This window comes from Carcharodon carcharias, chromosome 21 (genome assembly GCF_017639515.1).
Source record: "Carcharodon carcharias isolate sCarCar2 chromosome 21, sCarCar2.pri, whole genome shotgun sequence".
Lineage (NCBI taxonomy): Eukaryota > Metazoa > Chordata > Chondrichthyes > Lamniformes > Lamnidae > Carcharodon > Carcharodon carcharias.
In genome coordinates this window covers 25,315,788-25,339,487 of record NC_054487.1, presented here as the reverse complement: position 1 = coordinate 25,339,487, position 23,700 = coordinate 25,315,788, and the positions used below count along the sequence as shown (strand labels likewise).

Below are 23,700 nucleotides of genomic sequence, written 5' to 3'. Positions count from 1 at the left end.
GATCTGGGGGAAGACGACCCACCACGGGTGCTGCTATGCCAAGCCGGAAAAAAAGAATGATTTTGGGTTAATCACAAAGAAGAGTGATGGTGAGGAAGAATTCCCGGTTTGAAGAAACAAGGCTTATGAAGAGTTAAGGACCATGGAATCACCAGAGGGTACCTTGCTACTGGAAGGTCTGCCATATCTTGTGTTACTTAGGCACTTGACCAGTCAGTGGTGGACTTTCCCCCAGGATCAAGGACCGCCAGGGTGGAAGTCCCACCCACTGGGAGCTGATGGCCAATCAGAGGCTGGCAGCTCTTCTGTACTCAGCAGTGCCACCAGAGATGCAGTGAGTGCTGCCGGTACTACACCCACTGAGGCCTCACAGAAACATAGGACTTCGGAGCAGGAGTAGGTCACTTGGCTCTTCAAGCTGCTCTGTCATTCAATAAGATCGGGGAGGGACCAAAACACAGGTGAGTGATAGCAGAAAGGTTGTTTATTGATTTATATTTGGCCTTATCACACTAAAGTAGTCATTTGGACAAAATGACAGTATCCAGTGTGTCTGACAAGGGTTTTAATTGATATAACCCATCAGATAACACTATCATATTACTGAGAGTCAGGCAATATAGATTATTTCCTGTAGATTCCACATCCATTTAGGTATCACCAACAGTAGCAAATTGCAGAACTCAAAACACATGGATCATTCCTAGGGATAAAGGAATTCTAAACCACATAGAGACAAATATGTCAAACACAGTTATTCTGGTTACCATAAAACATGTTGAGGATTTATTTTTTACTGCTTTTTATGCTATTAAAATTATTAGCATGACAACAAAGGACAGAGACAAAAATCTGCTACCTGCTTTCCCGTTTCATTCCTGTTCGCGTATTCAGCTCTGGTTTTGCCAAGAAGCCTGAAGCTAAATCAAATGCATCTTCAAAAAGCATCTACAAAAAGGAGGGGAAAAAAAACAGGTATCTTCGTTACACATGCAACAGAAAATGATTACTGTAAAACATCTGGCCATCAAAACCATTCTGCAGCAGGCATTCTAGGCAAACTAAATGGGTTCATCCTTGAATACCTGGGAATCAAATGAAGGATACATACATCCTAGTATTACTGGGGATTTCCAATATAAAGACTAGTTACAACTACAGTCTGTATCAGTTGTACACCTTGCAAGATTGTAGACTGGTAGACTGGTTAACATGCCATGGGTCTTGTAAAAAAGACAAACGAGCAAGGAAGTCTTGGAAGAATTTTTTAAAACTATTGATTCATAAGCTGTGGGTGTTGTTGGCATTTGATGCCCATCCCTAGTTGCCCTTGAGAAAGTATCAGGGTTCGCTAAATTGCATCAGAGTTCCATCTTCCTTGGACACAAGCAAAGAAGAAAGGAATGTAATAGCTAACTTCCTTGATTACCCTAACTGACATCAGGTAATTATGGATTCTGACACATGCCTGTCCAGTTCAATAACACCATGAAAAGGATCCAAGTTATCTTTGAGGATCATGGGCAGAGTTTTCTGCCTGTCGGGCAGGTGGTGCGGGAGCAAGGGTGGGTGGGCACAGACCCAATTGCTGCCGTGATTGGGTCCGTGCTGCCATTTTATGCGGGTGGGCCAACTAAGGCCCGCCCAGCGTGAAACGCGGCTCCCGAGGACAGCGGGACTGGGCAGGTGACGGCGGGTCTGCAGTGACCGTCGGGGCCAATGGAGACCCGGTGGCCTGTTTTAAAAAGCTGCTGCAGCCTTTCATAGGCTGTGAGTCATGGGCCAGTGGAAGGGCTCCCCCGAGCGCAGCTGGTGAGCAGGCCAGGCAGGCGGGTAGGGCAGGGGGGCGCTGTGCCCCTCGTCTATCCGATGATTGCCTTGCTGCCCTCCTCGAGGAGATAACAGCACGACAAGAGGTCCTGGTATCCCAGGACGGGAGGAGGAGGCCCCCGCACCCACCCCCCCCCACCCCCCCCCCCCCCCCCACACACACACACACACACACACACACACACAACCAAACGTGCCTGGGAGGAGGTGGCAGAGGTGCTGAGCTCTGACGATGTGGTGCAACGCACCTGGATCCAGTGTCGCAAGCGCTTCAATGACCTGTTGCGCTCAGGAAGGGTGAGTACCATGTTGGCATTGGTCACTTAACCCAACAGGTAGGCTTTCCCCCCTGGTGCACCCTCGCCCACCCGCCCCAAGTCTGAGTGTAGTGACTGCATTGAATCATTGACGGCATGTCTCCTTCGCTGGGTGGGCCAGCAGATATTTCCCATGCCGAGGTCACCCTTAGAGGGTGGTGAAGAGATGGGTTCTGCCCCCGCAGCATGTGGTACACTGAGACCCACATTACTGTTTTGGGGGCAACCTGGAGCAGCTGCACCAAGGCACAGTGCTGGAACTCCAGGACACGTCAAAGTCAGGGTGATGACATGGTGGGAGGGGAGCTTCAAGTGGCGTGGCACTGATCGATTTGCTGTCCTCTGCACTCCACATGCTTGCGCCTCCTTGTTATGGAAGGTTAGACCTTGTGGTGCCTAATGTGATGTAGGCAGCATTTAGCCAAGGGGATGGTGGTGGGGGAACAGGCCTAGTATCTCTCTCTGTGTGACTATTCGGTGCAGTGGGTTGAGGAGGCATTGGAGCCCTGATATATCCCACTCTGGGTGGGGTGGGCCATCCGCAAAGAAAGTCCAGATACAAGTAGCAATAATCAATGCTCTTCTCTCCTTTTCAGGAGAGGAATGCACATAATGCCACCGAGCGGGTGAGGACTGGCGGAGGGCTGGCCCAGTTGATCATTCTCAGCTGCTTCGAGCAGGAGGCCCTAGATTTGGAGAGGTGCCATGCGCCCAGGTCCACTAGTGTCGGTGAGGCTGGGGTGCCACAGGCAGGTATGTTTGCCCAGCAGTGAGGTCACCATTGTTCTCCCAACAGCCATGGCAGTGCTGAATGTTCAGTGATTGATGTTTGCAACATGGCTTGACCATTGCTTATGGAAGGATGAGCGCATAATGATCTGGGGGGTGACAGGGATGCACATTGACATTGTCCCCACGTTAACTAATCAAATGTCCTTGTTCTTCCTTTCAGCATCAGCAGAGCAGGGCTGGGAGAAGGAGCAGCAGAGGCCCCCTCTCACGCCTGAGGGCCCTCAAGTCTCGGACTCACCAGCGTGACACCATTTCTGTCAGGCAGGCACCAGCGCAGATACTAGCACCTCGGTGGGAATTAGATCATCGGCTAGTGTCCCGGGGCACAGCAGTGAGGGCACTTCACAGTTGCTGGAGGAGCTGGCGGAGACAGAGAGTGCCCATGGCGCCAGCATTTGGAGGACTGCAGGGGACCAGACACAAGCTCAGTTGGTGCCTGATGATGTGCCTCTGGAGTCGTCTGTGACGCAGCAAAAGCCGCAGGGTGTGCGGGAGCATCTGGTGGAGGTACATGAGGCTATGCTTGGTTTGGTGTCCATGGTGGATGAGTCTACCCGGACTATCGCCGTAGCAATGAGCCTCATGGCTGAGCGCCATGCGTCCTCCATGGGGAGACTGGCGACTCTCATGGAGAGGCTCCTCAAGGACACCAATCAGGGCTTCCTGGGGATGTGCTCTGAATAGCAAGCCCTCACATCGGCACTGAGCTCAGCTGGTCATTGCCAATGTGGGAGATGGCCTGGGCACCATGTTTCCCAGCTCGGTGCTCATCCATCCACGGTGAGCAGGGAGCTCCGAAGCGACCTCACATCGGCGCAGCAGCTGCCTGTCGTCTCTGTGGGTTCCTCTCAGAGCGCTCTGGATGAGGGCGGCAGTTCCTCAGCCCCTCTGCTAATGACCGTTGCATCGGTGAGGCTGCGATGACTGGGGAGATGACAGCTGTGGAACTGGTGGCTCCCTCCCATACGGGGCCAGCACAGGCTCCACGGGCCAGAGGACGGCCGCCAAGGTCATCGAGGCCAACAGGACAGCAGTCAGCAGGCTGTCTCAGATGCCACTCCCTGTGATGGAGCAGCACCAAGACGTAGCACCCGAAAAAGTAAACATAAGGCACCTTAGGCACACCACGGGTTTATCACTGGTACTTTTGTGTTGGCCCGCAGTGAGGTCTTTATGAGTTGCTGTGATTTTTAACACCTTTGTCATTTTGTTTTCTTAAGTTCCTTTGGTTGTAATATTAAATCCCGACATGTCACCATGGCTAAGGGTGCCTCTTTTCTTCTGCAGATGGATGATTTCCAAAAATGTTATGAGTGATTTGTGGGACATTCAGCTTTATTAATAAGGCCCTTAGTTAATGTTCCTATCAAGGCAGATTTTGCACTTAGGTATTGAGTATGGAGTCTGCAGCCCAGGCTTGTCCTGGAGGTCCACATGTGGTGAGCTAGCTGAAGGTTCGTTGGATTAAGGCCTCCTGTGTGTCCCTGCCTCCCTGTAGTATGCCCTGGTCAGCGTCTACCCCCTCAGCATTTCCCTGTGTATGTTCATCCTCGGACTCACTGCTGGACTCATCATGTGCAGCTGCAGCCACTGCGTCGACGTTTTCATCGTCCCCTGCGTCCCCCCTTTCCAGCGCAAGATTGTGGCGAGTGCAGCATACAGCCACTATCACCGACACACGATCTGGTGGCTACTGGAGTGCACATCCTGAGTGGCCCAGGCATCGGAAGCACATTTTGAGAAGACCGATGGCTCTCTTCACCACAGCCCTTGTGGATGCCTGGTTCGTATTGTACTGCTGCTCAGCTTCTGTTCTTGGATGGCGGAGAGGCGTCATGAGCCACCTTCTGAGGGGATAGCCCTTGTCACCCACCAGCCATCTATCCAGCTGGGCTGGAGCACTGAAGAGCCTCGGCACCTGGGAGTGTCTGAGGATGTAGGCGTTATGGGAGCTGCCTGGGTACCTAGGACAGACTTGTAGAATCAGCATCCTGTGATCACACACTATCTGCACGTTCATGGAGTGGAAGCCCTTCCTGTTGACGAAGGCACTGGGCTTACCTGCTGGTGCCTTGATGGCCACATGTGTACAGTCTATAGCATCCTGAACGTGGGGGAAGCCAGCAATGGCTGTGAAACCTCTAGCTCACTGTGTCTGGCTTGCCTGGTCCCAATGGTAGTGGATGAAAATCAATACACGCCTGAACAGAGCGTCTGTGACCTGCTTGACACAAGTGTGGACAGCTGACTGGGAGACTCATCAAAGATCACCCACCGACCCCTGGAAGTAGCCAAAGGCATAGAAGTTGAGGGCAGCTGTGACCTTAGAACCACTGGCATGGGGTGTCCACCTACACAGTTCGCGGAGAGAGTCAGGCCCAATCATCTGACAGATATAGTAGACTGTCTCCCTTGAGAGACGGAGCCTCCTTCAGCACCACATCTCAGACATATTGTGGTAGCTGTTTCGCCGCCTGCATACCCTGGCAGCAGGATAGTGGCGTCTTCTGTGGCCCTTTCCGCTTTGGACTACCTCTTGGCCCTACACCCCTTGTGCCTGTCCTCCCAAAGGTGTCTCCCCTGGAGGCTGAATGTGCAATCCTGGCCTCCTCCCCCTTCTAGCCCTCCCTTCCCCCTTAGAGAAGGTGCCTTCAGTGGACAGTTCAGCCCCCATTCCCAGGCTATGGGAAGGCTTCCTGAAACCTGCAGGCCCAAAAAAGATTCCTCACTGCAGAGTGCTGACCTGAAGGCTGTGAGTCCAGACCAAGCAGCTGGTGTGCGTTTTGAAGTATTGCAAATCACACAGGCAAGTATCAGTAACTTTGAGAAAACAATATTTGCCAGATAACACTTGCGACCCCACTGAGCCCTCTTATCCCACCCGTGGTTGAGGTTTATACAAATGTGTCCTACCCGCCTGCCCGTTGCACCCGTGCGCCGACCCGAAGATTGCACGGGCACCGCAAAATTGCCGTCGACTAGCGCCTCAAGGGCCTTAAGTGGCCTGTCAATTAATGGCGGGCGTGTATCGGAGATCAACGTGCGCCCGCCCAACGAACACTCTCACCTCTGAGTCAGAAGGTTTTGGGTTCAAGTCCAACTTCAAGGCCTGAGCACCAAAAAAAAAATCAATTTTTTGATCTGGTGATGTCCTGGTGGGAATCCATTTTATAAGTAAATGTGAGTTGACAAACTGGGTTTTAGATTAACTAGCTGCACATACCTATGTAATCGCCTGACGTGTATCTATAAACAGGGGAACAGACTGGAAAAACACTAATGAAATGAGTTATTGAAGTAAATTTTTGCACATAGCAGTGTCCTCCTGTTAATCAAAATATGATCATTCAACTGTAAGTACCTGCAGCTGGCTCACTTAGGATGTAAACAGGCTATTAATATTAGATTAGAAGAGTTCAGATTGGGAAAGTTCAATGAAAAGTCACCAGGGATGGAAAATTCAGTAGATAGTTCCTCCCTGTGACTTGAAACAGCGTTTTTGTCTCCATCCGGGAATGACAGAATCTGCTCAGGGAATGGGTTGAAGTGTGGTGGTTGTGGCGGTGGAGCTGGTGAAGCACAGCTATAAAGGGAATAAGAATTTTTTTTAAGAAAACAAATAGCATAACATCATTCAATGCTACTAAGCTACTTTAGTAGCCATGGTTATTTGCCCACACGGCATCCACAACAGGGAGCAGGATGTATACTGTATATGTCAGTAAACCTGCCACACACATTATGGATTTTGTCCTTTATAATCGTTAGTACTGAATTTTCTGTAGGAAAGGGAAAAATATTGTGTCTTTTATTTGCCTATTAAGTAGACCATTTTTAAACTTTAATTAGTCTTGTATAGAAATTTCTCAATAAGGTACCTCATCATGATTTGATTCTGAAGAACCACTCGCTCCCTGGCTGTCTAAAGCTCGGTCTCTCACAGTGCAGTCCATCTGCAAAGGTATCTGCAAGGTGACTTGTTCTCCTGGGGACAAACACACTCTTTGAGAGCATTTTTTGAAAATAGCTGCCTTCTTCTCCCCAGACATTTCCTGCCAGAGGTGTGAAATTGCTTTTGATACAATGGGGAGGGTGATCTGTTCCATGGACACTATCCTATTCTCCACTAAAAGGTCCACTGTTTCTTTGTAAAAATTCAGGTATCTGCCAGAAAGAAAAATACAGTAGAAGAACATTTCAAAACAATTTGAAAGTTACAGTAACTTGGCATGCTTCAGCACTTAATTTTTGTATTTCTTTCTGTGAGGCAGTTCCCAGAAGCTAGCGTGGCGCTGTGACACAAGGATAATATTGGGAATTCTGCATCATAAATATCACATGCACATCAATGCCTTTGGTCCAAAAATAATTTGTTAAAACAGAAACACTCTATACTTCAGTGGCACCTTATCAACCCTTAGTTTGCCTTTAAAACTCTTGGGACAGAATTTTGCCCTTGGTGGGCAACCTCAGCGGCTGGGGGGGGGGGGATCAGTAAGCTGACTGCCGCCCGCGATCGGCACCGCATCATGATTTCACGCGGGCAGGCCACTTAAGGCCCACCCAGCGTGAAATGCGAGCTGTTGGGGGGGGGCGGGGTGAGGGAGGAGGAAGGTGAGCAGGCTGAGAGCGAACTTCGTGCATGCACACGAGTGAGCGCTGCATAATCTCCGAGGCACAGAGCTGCCTCAGGAAGATGAAGAGATATTTTTAGAAATAACAGAGAAAATAAAAATGTAATAAAACATGACTCTGTCACATGAGTAGGGACGTGTTATTAATGAAAAGTTAAAGTTTTTATTTTACTTTTATTTGCTTTTGGAAACCTCATCTTGCCCGTAGATGCCACGCCGGAGGTGGCCGTGCGCCCACCGAGCTGTCAATGGCCTATTAAAGCCATTAAAAACCAATTAAAGTTGTTAGCAATGCTGCCCGTCCAATCTTAAGTTGGGGGCAGGCAAAGAGCCCAAGCAGCCTTCGCATTTTTCAGAAAACCTCATCCACGGGCGGGATGAGGTTTCCCGAAGGTTTTATAAAATTATTCATAAATTTTTGCACAATTCACAAACATGTCCCAGCTCATGTGACACTATTTAAATAGTTTTTAACTTTATTATTTAGAAACTTTTATGTACTTGATCTCCCTGAGGCAGCTCCGTGCCTCGGGGGATTGCTGCGCTCTTTTGCGTGCAAGTACAAAAAAGCACAGTAGCCGACTCTCCCTCCTCCCCCCGCCTGCACAGGTAGCGTTGAGCGCTTCCAGGCGCGCGTCATGCTGGGCAGGTCTTAATTGGCCCACCAACGTAAAATGGCAGTACGCAACCGATCGCAGGCGGCGATCAGTTCTGTGCCCGCCCCTGCCCAGCCTACCCAACATAAATAAGTTTCTGGACATGAAATAAGTTGCACGATTACATGGAAAGGGGGCATATGACAGGAATAATCAAATTTGTACCCAAACATTATGCTATTGCAAGCTACAGCAGAAGAAATTCAGAGTTTGGAAATGTAGGGAAAGCATAGTCTACAAAAAAAATTGATTTGTACTCTCTATATGACTTTCAAACTGCTAGTAATTTATGTGTTCACAGAATCACAGAGTGCAGAAGAGGCTCTTCGGCCCATCGAGTCTGCACCGGCATGTGAGAAACACTTGACCTACTTACCTAATCCCATTTACCAGCACTTGGCCCATAGCCTTGAATGTTATGACATGCCAAGTGCTCATCCAGGTACTTTTTAAAGGATGTGAGGCAGCCCGCCTCCACCACCCTCCCAGACAGCGCATTCCACACTGTCACCACCCTCTGGGTAAAAAAGTTTTTCCTCACATCCCCCCTAAACCTCCTGCCCCTCACCATGTTTTAGCTCAATTGCCTCACAGAATCTGCAGTTATTCTGCTCAAAAGGGGTATGTTTGTCCAACAACAGGTATAGAACTGAATCATTTTCTCCATCCTATTAGGACTTTGCTGTTGGGCATTATTTATTTGAAAAACAGGAATTAGTAGGGCAAGGTGCGGAGAAAGGCTATTTGAAGAAACTTGCTAACAGTGACTTAGTTAACCTGTATCTACTTTCCACACCGCAGTATCATGACGTGTGCAAAACTAACCCTTCAAATTCTATGAGGTCTGCTGAGGATTTCACAGGAGACTGGGAACAAACTGGTTTCAGATCACTTTCTGCAGCATGACATCTATATTCTCTCAGCCACTGCCAAAGGGCCATCCTTGTTTTACCTGGTAAGTTTGCTGATGCCAAGTCACTGTGAAGGTAAGAAAAACATGTTCTGGATGTAAGCAAAGGGGAAAAAAAGTTAAGAATGGAAAAAATACTGGAGTTCAGGAACACAAATGGTGCAATTTGATAATTTGAAATCAGAAAATTATAGTTTTTGAATGAAATTTCAAAAAAGATTGTTTGTTTTCAGTTATATTTTCATTAAGATTCTTATATTTAAAGAACTGAAACTGGATTTATGTCTGCAAAACGTCTGCTTTCCAATCCTTGCATTTTATTCTCAACCTTAAACTGAATTATCACTGATCTTTGCACTAAGTAGGAATCTTTACATCTACTGCAAACAACTTGTACAAATGAACAGCTTAAATCCCAAATGGGCTGGGAGGTAGCAAATGCAAGGAAACAATGTATAGTGTTGCAAGCCCTATGGGGAAGCCATAAACCAAAATAACAAAATTTACTGAACAACCCCCAAATGAAAAAATTACCAACAAGATTTCACTTTTTGTAATTTTTAATTGAACATGAATCAGAACCAACAGAAATTATACATGAATTAGCAGGCAAATGATGCTCCAAATAAAAAGGTGTATTTCACTTTAAATAGTCGATACAAAGATATGTCTGACACAATCACAAGCATTTGCATCACTCCCTGCACAATTGTGGTACTAGATAGCTACACAGTTCCACAATATGCTGTGCTTTATTCATGCAGGGACAACAGCTTTCACCTTTGAGTTTCACGGTACGATTATCAACAAGGCACACTTCTACGAACACTCTCTCCCTCGGATCACAACTGTCCCAAAGGTGCAGTTTACTAGAGTTCCTTTTCAAATGATAACACCTTGGTTCATGGTTTGGCCACTTCTGGGAAAACATCCAGATCTTTAGCATCTCCAAGCTATTCATAGTTTTCCAGGTTTTAGACCTTTCTAGCCAGCTTGCATAATATCTCCAGAGCTCCTGTCTCCCTTTCTACCAAACAGAAAAACTGACCTCTTCCTAAGGGTGACTTGCTTCTCCACCTCACAAGAATTCTTTGTGTTCCTCTTTCTGTTTGTGTCTACTTTATCTTCATATCTGCCTCCGTGCTTTCATCCTCCATCTCCTATGCTTGTAGCTTTCCTGTGTGTCTGCCAGCCACATGACTTCTGGACTTAACTTCCTTCTGTTGGTGCTGCCTCCAGGTCAATGGTCACTAGGTCACATGGACCAGTATCTTTCATTATCCAAGAAAATCACAATGGATCTGTTTACAATTGATGGAAATTCTTAAAAGTTCTTTTCAAATATTCTTAAAAACAATTACAAAATTCCACTGTACTGCGTCCAGGTCAAAGGTCATCATAGTACTTTGTCATTATTTTGATTCTAGTCTGACAAAATAGGAACATTTTGTATCTTACTTTATGTATGATTTCAAAAAGGAAAAAAAAAGTAAAATACCTGCTGGAGCTACATCTATAAGGGAATCACATTTTTTTACAGATGATGACAATCCAGGTACAGCCAGACTTATCACCTAATTCAATAAGACAAGATTGTCCAAAATGTTTGTTCTGAAATTACATCAAAAAACTGTTTGGTGATTGACACAGCTTACTTGAAATGTTATTATGTGTATTTTCAGATTGAGGTGGGAATAGCCCAACTCTCTTTGATTTCTGAGGTGCTGCGGAATCTATTAGTGGCATCATTCAACTTCCACCTGTTTTAGGATATCAGGGACATGATATTCGAATCAGTAGCGCTGTTCATAACTGAAGCTGATTGCCCTCCTGGGGATACATACTGTGCCATCACCTGCTTTTTGCGCAGCCCATGTGACACATCACCTTGAGAAGGATGCTCGCGCAAGCGCCCCTGCGTATGTTGAAAGCAATTAAAGGCTTCCTGTCATGATGTCACACACCCCATCAGCTGAAATGATGCCCACTTACCAAATTTGGACTAAGCAGGGCCATTTAATTAATTTTCACTCACTCAAGATCAAGCATTCAGCTGCGAGAGTGTAGCACCAACCTTACACTTAACTTGCAGGTGAGATGCTTTTGAAGAACTTCTGCTACAGCAAAGAGTCAGTTGTTGTGAGTTCCGAATTTGCCTGTGAGTGTTGCTGTACCCTCACAGGGAGGACAAAAATGAAGATAACCTGTCCAAACAAAGGCTGAAACAGGTAAGAAGTCAGCAGCGGCAGTGCCCTGGGTCTGCAACATGACAGGGAGATGGAGCAGAAGCTGTAGCGAGGGCAAGCTCTGTGCAAAGTTGGAGCCAGACTTCTCCACGCTCCTTGACAGTGACAGAAAGCTACCTAGGAGGCCTGCCAATGCTCCCAGCATTGCTCTCCTGTACACTATCTCAACTGAGTCCTCTGCAGCAGAACTCATCTGCCACCTCAGCTTCTGGTAAGCTAGCGTACGAACCATCTTATCCTCCTAGCCTGACTGGAGCTCACACATGCCCAGTGAATTACCACATACCTGGCTTTGCCAGCTCCACCCGCAGCCATTTAATGCTCAACAGGCCATTAACTGGCTTGAGGCAGGCCTTCTGAACTTATTGAGGAGGAAGTCTTGCTGGGGTCAGGCCGGCAGGAGCAGCGAGACTGGGGAGAACAGGGCTGGGGGTGAGGGAAACGTGGGGGGATGGTTATGCCTTGTGGTTGGCCTCGATTAGGCACAGGGCCCCAAAAAGAAGACACCCTTCCCTTGCCTGGCTACCAGTCTGCAATCTGGACCTTTGCACCAGCCTCTTCTGCCGCAAGTATAGTCCCAACGGTGGTGGCAGGAAGCCCTTAGGCAGCCATTAATTGGCCACTTAAGGGTCTCAATTGGCTCACAGGTGAGCAGGCCACTCGACACTTCCCCTGTCACTGGTAAAACTGCAGCCGGGGTGGCGCGGATGGTTAGTCTGAGGGGTGTGGGGAAGGACGGGAGAGGCAACTGGAGAAAAGATGTCTTAATTTTCCTCGTGAAGCCTGGAGGAGTACTCCTACTCCTCCTGGTCCCACAAGGAAAGTAAAAACATTTTGAAAAACTTATGTGCCTCTTCTGACTAGTTTCATCTGGCAGAGAAACCAAAATGGCTTCGTTGTTCAGGTCACTGGTTAAATTATATCATCAGGGTCTGATCTCCCTATTTAAAGAAGACCCCTGTGGGCAAGGAATAGAACATCCGTGGTAAGGTTTCTGGCCTGCTGACCCACCCGTTTATATGGGTGCTTGTTGCTGGCACCAACCTAAGTTGACAAATCAACCATAGAGGGATTGACTGATGGGATATCATGATCAATACACACTCTAATCACTCAACTAAATGTGAAAGTACCAAAAGTCTGTTCTCAAACTGGAAGTTATTGATTGCCTTCCAAACTTTAACACTCAAAATTACAAAAAAAAACAAATTTAGCAGAGGTTTTGCAATGTTTAGAGCAATGGTTACAACTATCATCAAACATGAGAGTGGCAAAAAGCAAAGATGAAGCTCTCACCATGTGCTGACAATAAAATGAGCTGCTCATAATGGGACAAGATGAACTGAAACATGCTAGAAGAGCAAGGTCAACAGGTTCTCGCTCCATGATGCCCTGCTCTTGTTTGAATGAGAACACATATAGTGGATCAAAGAATTAGGCTGGAATAATAATCCCATTTGAAAAAAAGGGTATTATTTTTGGTGTTCATACTGAACTAATTATTCCTGTAATAAGTACATCTGTGTTGTTTGTCATACTGTACCAATGCTCCTTGTAGTAATTGATGTATTGTTCTTTTATTTCTTCCAAGTTTGATGGATGACCATCTTCCAGATGATACGCCTCTGTCATTTTGCAAGATAATAGAAAGATTGTTCAGGTCTGTGAAGCTCACAGCAGTGTTATTTAGCTACAATTTGAAACATTATTGAACAAATATTTCCATAAATTTATAAAAATGAATTGACACGATGCATTTAAGTCTGTTCATAAAAATGCTATAAAAAAGCTTAGGGCACTAGCAAGCTAACTGGGTAAACTAACTAAGCACTTTGGGATGTCCTGAAGGCATGAAAACAATGTACTTGTTTTTTTCCATGCATAATTAAGAATGCTGAACAGAAGTAATTGTGCTAAATATTTCTGTTAATACAGTGCAAATTTCTTGTAAATGCACCTCCTATTATGAATATGTCTATCACAGTGCACAGAATTACAGAAACTGCACACCCCTATATAGGTAATTTGGCCCAACTGGTCTGTGCCAATGTTTATGCCCCACATGAGCTTTCTCCTAGTTTACATCATCTTATCATCTAACCCTATTAGCATATCCTTCTATTCCTTTTTCCTCAAGTGTTTATCTAGCCTCCCACTCTATACTGTTTGCCTCAATCATTCCTTGTGGGAGAGGGTTTCACATTCTTACCATTATTTGGTAAAGACGTTTCTCTAGAATTTTCTATTGGATTTATTGGTGACTACCTTATAATTATGGCCCCTAGTTTAGGTTGCCCTCACTAGTAGAAACATTTTCTTCATGTCTATCCTATCAGACCCCATCATCATTTCAAAAACCTTTGTTAGGTCTCCCTTCAGCCTTCTCTTTTCTGCAGCAAAGGGCCGAGCCTATTCAGTTTCAGTCCTGTTGTCATTTTTGTGAATCTTTTTTGCACTCTCTCTGGTACCTCTATGTCCTTTTTATAATGGGGAGTCAAGACTGCGCAAAGTGTTCCAAGATCTAAGCAAAGTTCGATAATAGTTTAAGATAACTTCTCTACTTTTCAACTATATCCCTCACAAACAAATCCCAGTGCTTGGTATGCTATTTTATATGTGTTGCTACTGTGATTTGTATATATGTAACCCTAAATCCCCTTGCTCCTCCATTCAATTCTCAATCTGTTCATGCACTTGGTAGGCAGCCTTTAATCCAAACTAAACTTGACAAATCTATATAAACTCACTGCAGTTATCAGAACTCTGACTAATTTTTTTGCTTGTGGATGTTTTGATGAACTTGGAAATAGAAACTGAATTATTATAATAATCTGTATATACTAACCTTTAAGTTTCAGCAAAGTTTCTAGCTTTCTTTCTAAATCTAGGATGTAGTTCTTTGCCTTACGCAGTACCTGCCACTTCAAATAAAATATAATTTGTAGCAAAAATTTAGCCTTTGCCATAACATAAAGAAAGACATTTAATTCTTCACTGTCACTGCTGCTAAAAAAAACTGTTGTTTGGTCCAATTAAAAGGGAAAGTTTCATGTTTTATTGCTCATGTCAGCTCCTGTATGGTGCACACCAGGAAGACAGGAACAATTCTATCTTGCCTGATGCTGTATAGTTTGCCCATTTCTATACCCTTAAAACAGAGGAAGATAGCAGACCTTATAAGCATGAAGCAGAGTAAAATGGAGATAAAGGCCTGGATTATTGTCCAGAGTTGGGTGCGCAGAGTTGGGAGAATTCTTGGCTTCACAAAACCAACCTCTAAAAAGGGCTGCCCGGATGTCACGTCTTTGGTCCAGGGGGCAGGCTAATTAGAAGCCAGGGCAGATGGCCTTGAAGAACTGGAGAGGGTGCTGGGTCTGCAGGCAAGCTGGATGGAAGGCCTGCTGCAGGGCTCTGGAACTGTGTCCAAAGTTTTTTTTAAAAGAATAAAACATGAAACATCCTCCAGCCTTCAGCCCCCCTCCCCCCCCCCCCCCCAACTAATTCCCCATGTTCCATCCATGCAACCCATGCCGTCTCATGCCCTGTACCCACCCCTCATACCCTCCATGCCAACCCATTCCCCCTCTACCCAATCCCAATGGTCCTTTATAACCCCTATGCCAATTTAATGCCAACTCATGCCAATCTATGCCACCTCCCCACTCACCACTCTTTTCCCTTACACCTACCATATCAACTCACCCAGTATTCACCATGGACAGAATTCAGGATCCATGCAGAGATGAGGTAAAATAAAGTTCTATAAAATAAAGTTCTAAGTGTCTATTGCAGACTTCACTATATTGAAAAAAATCACCCTCATTCATAAAAACCCACTTATTACATTTATATTCCTTCAACTAAATAAAGCCATATAACAATAAACATTTAATTCAAGTGCACAACCCCTTATAACAACTGCCGTTGGAATTCATAGTCCTATTTCAAAGAGTCTATGATCACTTGTAGCCGTGAAACATTGAAACAGCAGGCACCCTACTGTGATAATGGATGGTTGTGAAATCAGTCATGCAGCACTGATCCACTAATGGAAACCCTCAAGCTTATAACAACAGGCAGAGTGAAACAGCAAGCAATCATTTTTTAAATGACTTGGCAACTTGACAAGTGCTTTTGACCAGGTCAACTTGGCATTTCTGACAGGTGATTTTGACAGGTCAACTTGGCATTTCTGACAGGTGATTTTGAAGGTCAACTTGGCACTTCTGACAGGTGATTTTGACAGGTCAACTTGGTGCTTCTGACAGGTGATTTTGACAGGTCAACTTGGCATTTCTGACAGGTGATTTTGACCAGGTCAACTTGGTGCTTCTGACAGGTGATTTTGACAGGTCTGTTGACAGTTCCAATGAGCTTGACAGTCCTGGGCTTCCAAAATCTGACTTCAGTGAAGGCAGCTTATGATTTAATGGCCAACTTCCTCCGCAACTGCCTGTGCAGGAAATGTGAAGCGCCTCATTCCTGCCCATGACTTCGTTGTGACAAGAATCCGGGCCAAGATAACTTGTTTCATGTTGCGGTCTGGGACTGCTCTGGCCAGAATATACTCGGAGTTGGAGCCCCTGGAGCGTAGATTTAGAGTTTACTTGGGGTTGGAGCCCCTGGAGTTTAGGTTTCGTTTTAGTATATACTCGGGGTTGCAGCCCTTGGAGTTGGTACTGAGTGTGTGGGTGCGTGTTTGTGGCTTGGGGCCCGGGACCCCTTGAGCGTGTGAGTGGACTGATTGGTGAAACTACCTTAGTAGTAGATTGGGGGTCGAGGACCCGCCAAGGACTGGCCTTTTTTAGTTATTAGATAAAGAATGGGTAATATGGCATCAAAGAAACCCCATTTATTTGGTCCCCCCTCCAAAGGGAACCCCAAATGCTTATATGTATGTCCATTATGGACCCGAAAGGTCCGCTACTGAATTTTCTGTAACTTCAAAAAAAATGAATTGATTTAAGTTACAAGAGCTGTTTGTGCTGAAGAGAGAGAGAGAGAGGCTATCCCTAGGGGGTTAATGAGCAACTGACAAGCAGCAGCAGAGAAAATGTGAGCTTTCGTCAGTTTGAAGGTCCCGATAGGTGGAGCCTTCAAGATCCCTTTATTCCCCCCACTGCTACTTGAAGCTTCAATATTATAGGAATATAAATACATACCTTTATATATGTGTTTGTTTGTGTGCACGGAAGCATTTGTATGTGAGCCTTAATGTGTTTTCTTCCCTGCATTGTCTTTTGTGTGTGTAGTTGAGCACTTTAAGAGTTAAAAGCCCCATATTAGATTAAAGGAAAAGTACACTCAAACATGCCAAAGTTCAGAGTATAAGGTTTGAGTTGAGATTTCTGGCAAGAATCGTAATTTGAAGGTAGTGTAAAGATAAAACAAAGCTTGCCTTTGTTCGAGATGAACCACCCCTTGTACCAACCCCTTGCAGACTAGTAGGGAATAACCCTCATCACCAGCTTCCAAGCTGATTGGGATTGATACATACGAGTTAGTATTCTAAAATTCTGAGGGAAAAAAATTACTTAAAATTCAGAAGGATTTTAGGAAAACCAAAAGACCTAAACACAAGGTCTAGGCGGTTCTAGTGGATAAAAAGGGGTTTCTTATGAAGAGATGAATTAAATATTAAAGGAAATCTGCTTTCCAAAAGCACTGGAATTTGAATTTGGGACAATCTTGAGATGTAAATTAACAGGTTACTTTGAATAACGAGGATGCCATCTAAGATAAAGAATGTGTCGATAAACATACGGAAATTATAACTTGGATATAAATCCATTACACATGAAAAAAGAGGTTGTTTTAATTTTGATAGTGTAAATCACAGTTCTTACAAGGTTTAAAAAATTTGAGGTTTGGTTCTTGATAAAGTTCTCAAAAGGGAATTTTCATTTTAAAGGGTTTTTGACAACAATTGGCACTAATTCAAATGCTGCAAGCTTTTGTATTTGTAAAGTCTGTTCCCAAAATATGAAGCTAAGCTCAAGACCTTGACAAAGTTTGGCAGAAATCCAATTTTTGGCCGAGTTAATGAATCTGGAATAATTTTAAAAGGAAAGGGTCAGACACAATTTAGTGGGTTATTTTTGAGACAATAAAATGTTTGAGAAGAAGATAAGGAAGCAAAACATGTCAATACCTGATTTCTGTTTTTAAAACTGTTATGGGAATATTTTATTTATTTTAAAGTCTCTCCAGGCAACCTGAACAAGATAAGATGGTAGCTGTTGCATGTGTAAAATGGTATGAGGCAAGTAGGAGCATGAGTTAGGGAAAGAGGACATAATATACAAACTGTTTTAAGGGAAATGAATTTGATAATCTGGCAATCAACTGACATATTGGAATTGCACAGGGGGAGATATAAAAGATCTAGAGATCCTCGTTGACAATAGAGAAACTGAACTCAAGAGAATCTTAGGATGATCATGGTCAGGAAAAAAAACTTAGAGGTAAAACTATGTGGAACCTGTAGTTCAGGAATTGAAATGTAAGGAGAAATAATACTTAACAACAATTTACCACAAGATGGATACAGGTAAAGGGAAAGCTGGAAAAAGACTAAATAGATATATTACTGATTATATTAATGTGCCTGCGAGCTACAAAAAGTAAGACCACAGGATTAACACCTCGATGGCAGGCAGAGTTAAGTGGTTCCCAGGAGAACCATCACTGGAAGTGAAGATGCTGAGCCACTGAAAGATAAGATAAGAAGGTGCATTGTAGAGTTGTTTAAGGAATTGAGGTCTGACATGAGACAGCAGCAGGAGAGAGTAAACTGGAAGGAGTGGGGGGTGCCTACCCAGATGGATTCAGATCAGGGAACTCATTTCACAGGGAGAGTCATTAAAGAAGTGTGTAATCTTATGGAGATTAAACAGAAATTCCATATTCCTTACCACCCCCAGAGTCCAGGGATGGTGGAAAAGATGAACTAAACTTTAAAAACATCTATAGCCTAAGCAATTCAGGAGACAGGCAACAGCTGGACCACAATATTGCCCAGCATCCTGATGTGCCTTAGAGCTAAACCTACCAAGTTCACAGCTTTGAATTGATAACAGGAAGGGCCATGCAATTACCTGAAGGCATTGTAGCGGGAGGAGGAGATGTAGGGCCACTGAAAGGAAAAATACGGACTATATAAGGGAATTAAGTAAGCAATTGCATGAGTTAAAGAAGGAAGTCAGAGACAAGACAGGTGATTAAGGATATGGAAACAGGTAAATCCAAAGAGCAACAATATACCAAGTGGGGAATTTGGTGATGGTCAAGGTGAGCTCGGAGAGAACAGGCATGGACCATAAGAGGTAATTATGACAGGTGATACATGCACACTTGTAGATATGAGAACCAGGAGCCAATGTTAATGTCTCCACAGATCTACGATCCTGGTCGTGGGTGTATCAGTACTGGCAACAAGGTCGGGGATCATCACTGCTCACCCGCACCGCAGGAGGAACTTTGGTACAGCACGGACAGTGCCAAATGCGACACGCAATGGGGAATGATAAATGTAACAGTAGGAGAACAAGTGCTTTCAAATTGTAGTAAGGGTTTGCTTCAGATCGGGCATGGGAGATCCACCACTACCCAGCCACCTTCCACATCTACTTCCACAGTCCAAGTAGAGATAATTGAAGCCCCTCAAACCACACCGACTGACCATCTTGTCCGACTATGCATCCAGGATCGACGATTGGTTTGGTACTGGCTAATCAGAAGTTTTGTATGATAATGTACACCATGATTGGTAGCTGTAGTCTTGAATGTATCCGGTGTTGTCCTGCCCCAGTGGTGCTCAACCCATATCCAAGCACTCTATACGGCTCTGACGTGCCAATTGATGACTGAAGCAGTTCAGTTCAATGGCAAGATGCGATCAGGCTTGGGAGGGAACCGCATTAAGCGCAGCCTGATAAATGATGCCACTACGATATTCAATATAGGGACATCAGTGGTTAATTCAGAACCTGGCAAATGTTGACCAGAAGGTCTGTACCCTGAGCTTTAAGCTTAAGGAGATTCTAGAGCGGGGACAGGGGATCCAGGATACCCAGTTAGATATGGACCAATTGTGACAATTGGACACAATTGTGACGATTGTCACAATCAACCATGACACGGTTAATCCAAACCCTGGCTACCGTGCTTGAAAGTCATGCGGGGACAATCAATAAATTAATTGAAATAGGGTAAGATATTTCAGACGAAGCGAGCATAAATGATGTATGCAGCACCTATGGATCTTGGGCACTGGAACAAGCCCGAGAAGATTTAAGATAGATTAATAAAGGGGTAGTCCCTTTATGGGTAACTAATGAGCATTTATTGAATCTTTCACGACACAAGAATCATGACTTGACTGGTTGCCAGCTCAGAGGTTTGACAAGTATATATAGAATGAATGTTGAATGTATAGCGAATAGTCATGTGCTAATAGGCATTGTATTAGTAATACCTGTCATACCTATGTCAACACCCGGCAGGACATTATAGAGAGTAGAAAATATTGGGGCAAAGGGGGGATGAATAGAATGGCACAACAGATGTGCTTATGCCTGGGTTTTTCACCATGGCAGCTAAAATAGCTTCACAATGTCTGCTTTGTCAGGCAAGACGCCCACAATGACTGCTGGTACGGGACCCCAGCCATGGGGCCCATTGTACACCTACAAATGGACTTCAGACAAATGCCAAATGTATGGGATATAATTATGTTTTAGTTATAGTATGTTTGTTCTCGCAATGGGTGGAGGCGTATCCCACCCGACAGAATTATGCTGTTATTGTTACAAAATTGTTGTTACATGAATAAATACTCAGGTTTGAGATACCAGAGATTTTATCAAGTGATAATTGACCTCATTTTATCGCTAAAGTGATAAAGGAGCTGTTGAAGGCCTTATAAAGTAACCACCACCTTTCCTGCCCATACTACCCACAGTCCACTGGGGTGGTGGAAAGACAAAACAGTATTCTGAAAAACAAATTAGCTAAATTATGTGAGGAAACCGGTTTGAAATGGCCTGAAGCTCTACCCCTGGAGTTCATGACTATGCGCTCTTGCCCTAACTGTACCACCTCCCTCTCTCCTTATGAAGTTGTAATGGGACATCCTATGCACCTCCCAGTGGCCCCACCTTTGCTAGGGAAATGGACATCCACACTATGAATGAGGGAATGATTACATACTATATAGTGCTTACTAATTCTCTCAAAAACTTGCGTACGCAGGTAGTAGAAGCTCAGAAAAAAGCCCACCATTGAAGACTGCCATCAATACCAGCCTGGGGATCTAGTCCTAGTAAAGACCTCCAGGAGAAAGAACTGTTTGGAATCTCGATTGGAGGGACCTTTCCAAGTCCTGCTCACCACCCATACGGCCGTGAAGGTTGAAGGACAATCCTTGTAGATCCATGCCTCGCACATCAAGCGGACGCTGACCTCGGACGGAAGTGCTTGTGCAGGAACTTTAACTAAGCCGTCAGAATGCTGACTCTGATTTGGATCCTGTGCTGTGTGGTCCTTGCGGGGGCACAGACTACCAACTCTGCGGTTCAACGAATGCAGGCCGTAGCCTCGCAAGTTAATCGGTCTAAATGTTGGATTTGTAATCATTTTCCTGTTAACCCCTCCTCCTCAGAGATGCATTTTTTGGCTTTCCCCTCAGCTTCTACATGGTCCCTATGTAATACAGGGGCCCTCGTTCATCGAACGCCCATTTGGAGACAAGAGCCCACCCTTGTGGTCGATAAGGGGCCGGCCTGGCTATGCATCAGGAGAAATTATACCAAGGGTAGTACTCCGGTGGGTGAGTTGCCATTGGGTTCCTGTGCCCACCTTGCTGATTCAAGCCAGTTATCTATTCCCTACCTCTCCTCAGGATTCAGGACTCCACTGAGGATGAAGCCTGGCGACTAGGATACATAGAACTTGGCTAAGGGTGGTGGATTGTCCTTGTAGGACAAAAGGGGGGAAGTGTGGTGGCCTAGGCAACTATAGGGAACCCATTTAGTGCTAAAAGGGTTAATGGAGAAGTTGAATTATGTGCCTAGGCCTAAGAGAAAAATACTGCAGCCTTGAGAACAGTGCCATCTTGTCTGATCACAGTTGTAGGATGAGCCCTGAGACATTCCATTTTGTCCTTTCTCAGGCCAATGTAATCAGGATTGTGATAAGCATTTGCGTAAGCACTATGTCTGTTGTGCTGGGAATGAAAATTTACTACTATATGGATTGGTCAGTTAAGTTATGCAAATAAGTGGATAGGTTTGTGCAAAATTTACTGATTGGCTGTAAAAATGCTTTTAACAGGTCTGTGTGTATTCTGCTACGAGACTGTACAGTAGCTTTTTTGTGTGCTGTCTCCCTTGTGCACAAGTAATAAATGGGGTTTCTACGTATTAATAATGCCTTGGTGTGATTAATCTCCGACAAATGCACGCCTGAACGGAGCTTCTGTCACCAGTTTGATGCAACTATGAGCAGCTGATTGAGAGACTCCACACAGAATCCACACTGAGCCCTGGAAAGAGACAGAGGCATAGAAATTGAGGGCCACTGTGACCTTCAGAACCACTGGCATGGGGTGTCCACCCACACAGTTGGACCTGATCTCAGGCAAATAGAGGTCACTGTCTCCCTTGAGAGACGGAGCCTCCTTCAGCATTGCACCTCAGACATATTGAGGTAGCTGCATTGCTGCCTGTAAACCCTGGGAGCAGGATAGTGCCGTCTTCTGAGACCCTTTCCACCTTGGACTGCCAGCTGGCCCTGCCCCCATTGTGCCCTGTGTCTCTCCTCCCACAGGTGGCTCCCCTGGAAGCTGCATTGGGACACCTGGCCTCCTCTCCCTTCTGCCCCTCTCCTCCTCCTCAGAGGAGGTGCCACCAGCAGAGACCACAATCCTCAATATCAGGGTTATGGAAGGCTGTCTGATACCTGGAAGAGCCCACAGGGTCTGAATATTCTGCTGGTATGGAAGACACCTGAAATGAAGCCCAGAAATGCTCGGAATGCAGCTTTGAAGTGAGATGAAGCTGCCCAGTTCACAAAATCAACCAGCAGCACATGATCTCCAAAACTCCTCACTACTCACATTGACAATGCTGCTGACCCTTCTTTTCCCACCTGTGGATGAGCTTTTGCAAATTGTGGCCTGCCCGCCTGCCCATTTTGCCTGTGCGACAGCAGAAAATTCGTACAGGCTATGTAAACTTGGAGACAATCGGTGTGCCAAACGCCTTAACTGGCCTCTTACTTAATGGCATGCGCACCTCTGTCTCCCTCACATGCCCGTCTAGCGAAATATCACAAGAGTGCACATTGATATCAACACGTTTGGCCGACATCAACACATGTTATTTCACACTCAAGTGGGCGGGCACACGCCTGTCCGCCAAGCGGAAAGTTCTGCCCATTTTTTTCAAAATTTACTATATTTCACCTCTTACTCTAAAATATAAAATGCAACATATTACACAATGTTCACAAGTGTCACGCGTATGTAACTCTGAATCCTGTAATACACGCAAGATCTCAATCTATATAATACTATGATGATACATAATAAAAAAACAGCATCCAGCCTCTAAAATACTCGAGACCCTTGTATCCTGTAAATAACTTGCTACCCAAACTGGATCATATTTGATTAGTTTCAAGTGACAAGCAACAATTGTTCAATTAAAAACAGAAAATGCAATTCTGATGAAAGATCATCAACATGAAACGTTAACTCTGTTTTTCTCTCTCCACAAATATTACCTGACCTGCAGAGTATTTCCAGCATTTTCTGTTTTTATTTCAGATTTCCAGCATCCGCGGTATTTTCCTTTTGAACTATTTTTCAAACCTGTCTTACTTTTGAAGTTGTCCTCTTGGTCCTCTTGGACTGAGGACATACTGTGTCTCGTAGATGATTGAAAAGACCTGCCAGCTTTGCACGATGTCGAGCTTGAGAAAGGCGGCGACGAGCCACCCGAGGTTCCACTTCCTGCAGCATCGCCAAAAAACTAGGACTAGCATCTGTGTAAGGACTAGTGCACTCTCCAGAGCTCTCCATTTAAATCTGAAATTCAGGAATATACATGGAGTTGTAAACTGTTAAACATGAGTAACATAGCTGTCCTATTACACAGATTAGACTCCTAGAGATAGTTTCTGTAATACCCTCTTATGAAACATAGAACTACGTGGATTGATGGCGTTTCTCAATTAGATCCCAGTGGGATGTTAGGTATATAGGCTGTACGTCCCAAAGACTGGCAGATCATATCAAACAGCTTGTCCCTTTTG

At 45.0% G+C, this 23,700-nt stretch overlaps 1 protein-coding gene across 1 annotated transcript; it reads right to left on the bottom strand.

The window, feature by feature from the left end:
- Nucleotides 1–855: 855 nt before the first annotated feature.
- On the bottom strand, nt 856–23,467 carry LOC121293047 (stimulated by retinoic acid gene 8 protein homolog). The gene is made up of 6 exons (XM_041215638.1): nt 23,267–23,467; nt 14,231–14,306; nt 12,929–13,010; nt 9,055–9,207; nt 6,818–7,103; nt 856–948 (listed from the first exon to the last, which is right to left on the bottom strand). The coding sequence occupies exons 1-6, from the start codon at nt 23,465–23,467 to the stop codon at nt 856–858; spliced, it is 891 nt and encodes a 296-aa protein (XP_041071572.1).
- Between the last annotated feature and the right edge of the window lie 233 nt (nt 23,468–23,700).